This window comes from Aplysia californica, unplaced genomic scaffold (assembly GCF_000002075.1).
Source record: "Aplysia californica isolate F4 #8 unplaced genomic scaffold, AplCal3.0 scaffold00193, whole genome shotgun sequence".
NCBI lineage: Eukaryota > Metazoa > Mollusca > Gastropoda > Aplysiida > Aplysiidae > Aplysia > Aplysia californica.
The window spans coordinates 264,400-265,896 of NW_004797463.1; the positions used below are offsets into that span (position 1 = coordinate 264,400).

The 1,497-nt window shown below is 37.6% G+C and overlaps 1 protein-coding gene across 1 annotated transcript in view; it reads right to left on the minus strand.

The window, feature by feature from the left end:
* Window positions 1–1,497, minus strand: part of LOC101861729 (calcium and integrin-binding family member 3) — a gene marked incomplete in the record, with an annotated part of 19,422 nt that overhangs the window by 15,522 nt on the left and 2,403 nt on the right. Inside the window, 1 exon segment of the mRNA XM_013082770.2 lies at window positions 1,030–1,147. Coding sequence (XP_012938224.1) covers window positions 1,030–1,147 — 118 coding nt within the window.

The window sequence follows — 1,497 nt, forward strand, 5'->3', positions numbered from 1 at the left end:
GGGGGGTAAACGGAATAATAGAATAATCTTATAAGCAACAGTTTTGTCAGGATATCTCAAAAGATTTTACGATAGCTCGAAAAAACTTTGCCGGATTGCAGAAAATCATTTAATCAACATTTTAGACCATTTTAAAGCAAATCTAGTGACAATTTTAAAAAGAAAATCATTTTTCATAATGTGTTACAACTTTTTTTCAAATATTTATGGGGTAAGGACAAGTAGAAGCACATTTATTGAAAAAGTTATAACTTGATCTTTATGTGAATAGTCTATCAATGTGTAAATAGCATAGACCACCGCTTTGCAAAGTTTCAATTCTGTAGTTGCCAGATCTGGGACACATGGCGATCATGTTTTTCCATTCATTCCTTTGCTCGGATACTCTCAAAAAAGCTACGTTTCCCTGATCTTTCCCTGTTACCCATTTGTTTAGGTTCCCTAGGTATGTTGTTCTGAGCCTACCCCTGCCCTGCTTGCCCTCAATTTTGCCAGTGAGAGCTAGATGTCCAAGACCCTTATGTCTATTCAGGTGTCCCAAAAACTTCATATGTCGTTTCCTGATTGTTTTTAACATTGAGCGTCCCACGTGGGCTTCATCAAGCATTACCTCATTTGATTGCCTTTCCTTCCACGATACTCTTAGCAGTTTCCTAAAAAACTACATTTCTGTTACTTCCATCGGTTATCATCAGACATTAAAAGAGGAAGTTTGAATAAACGTATACGATGTATGCTAGGGCTGGGCAATGAGTCGCTTTAATCCAATCCGGATAATATGTTTGGGCACATCTTTGGCAATCAATGTGATAATGAACCGCTTTACAACGCAAATGGGTTAGAACCACTTCTTCAGACGTGTCAGAACCACTTCAATAAATTATGGCTGCACCCTCTTCGGCAAACGGGTTAGGACAGAAAGTTAAGAGTCTGAGTTTGGATAATGTTTCACCAAAAGTAATTTGGTTTGCCCATATATTATCCGGATTTTTCCGACCACTAATGTGTTCTAGAGGCAGGCCTACTTACCTTAAGTTCTGGCATTTCTTCAAGCTTGTCTAGAGGGATCTTTAACCTTGACCCCTCGTCGCTTGTCATGTCGTACGGAATCATATCTGGTGCCAACTCCCTGAACCTCTGAAACACCCTGTGGGCGTATACACGAGTCAATGTGAGAATCTTCTTTTCTGTTTTTTGTTTTGTTCCTGAATGAAGTAATTTTCCGCTTCGATCGACACACTTTAGATCACTTAGGAGGAGTGTTAGAGCCAATTTGGGCTGACAGGGAAACAACTTCTGAACAGACCAGGATATTCAATAAAAGTGATACGCAGAAAAAAACAACAACAAAAACAAAACAACAAGAAGCCAACAACATACATAAAAAATAATAATTAAGAAACTCCCGAAAAATCCAAAAACAAAACAAAAGCAAAAACCAACAAAAAAGCAAAACAAAAACAAAAACAAAAACAAACAAAAAACAAAAACAAAACA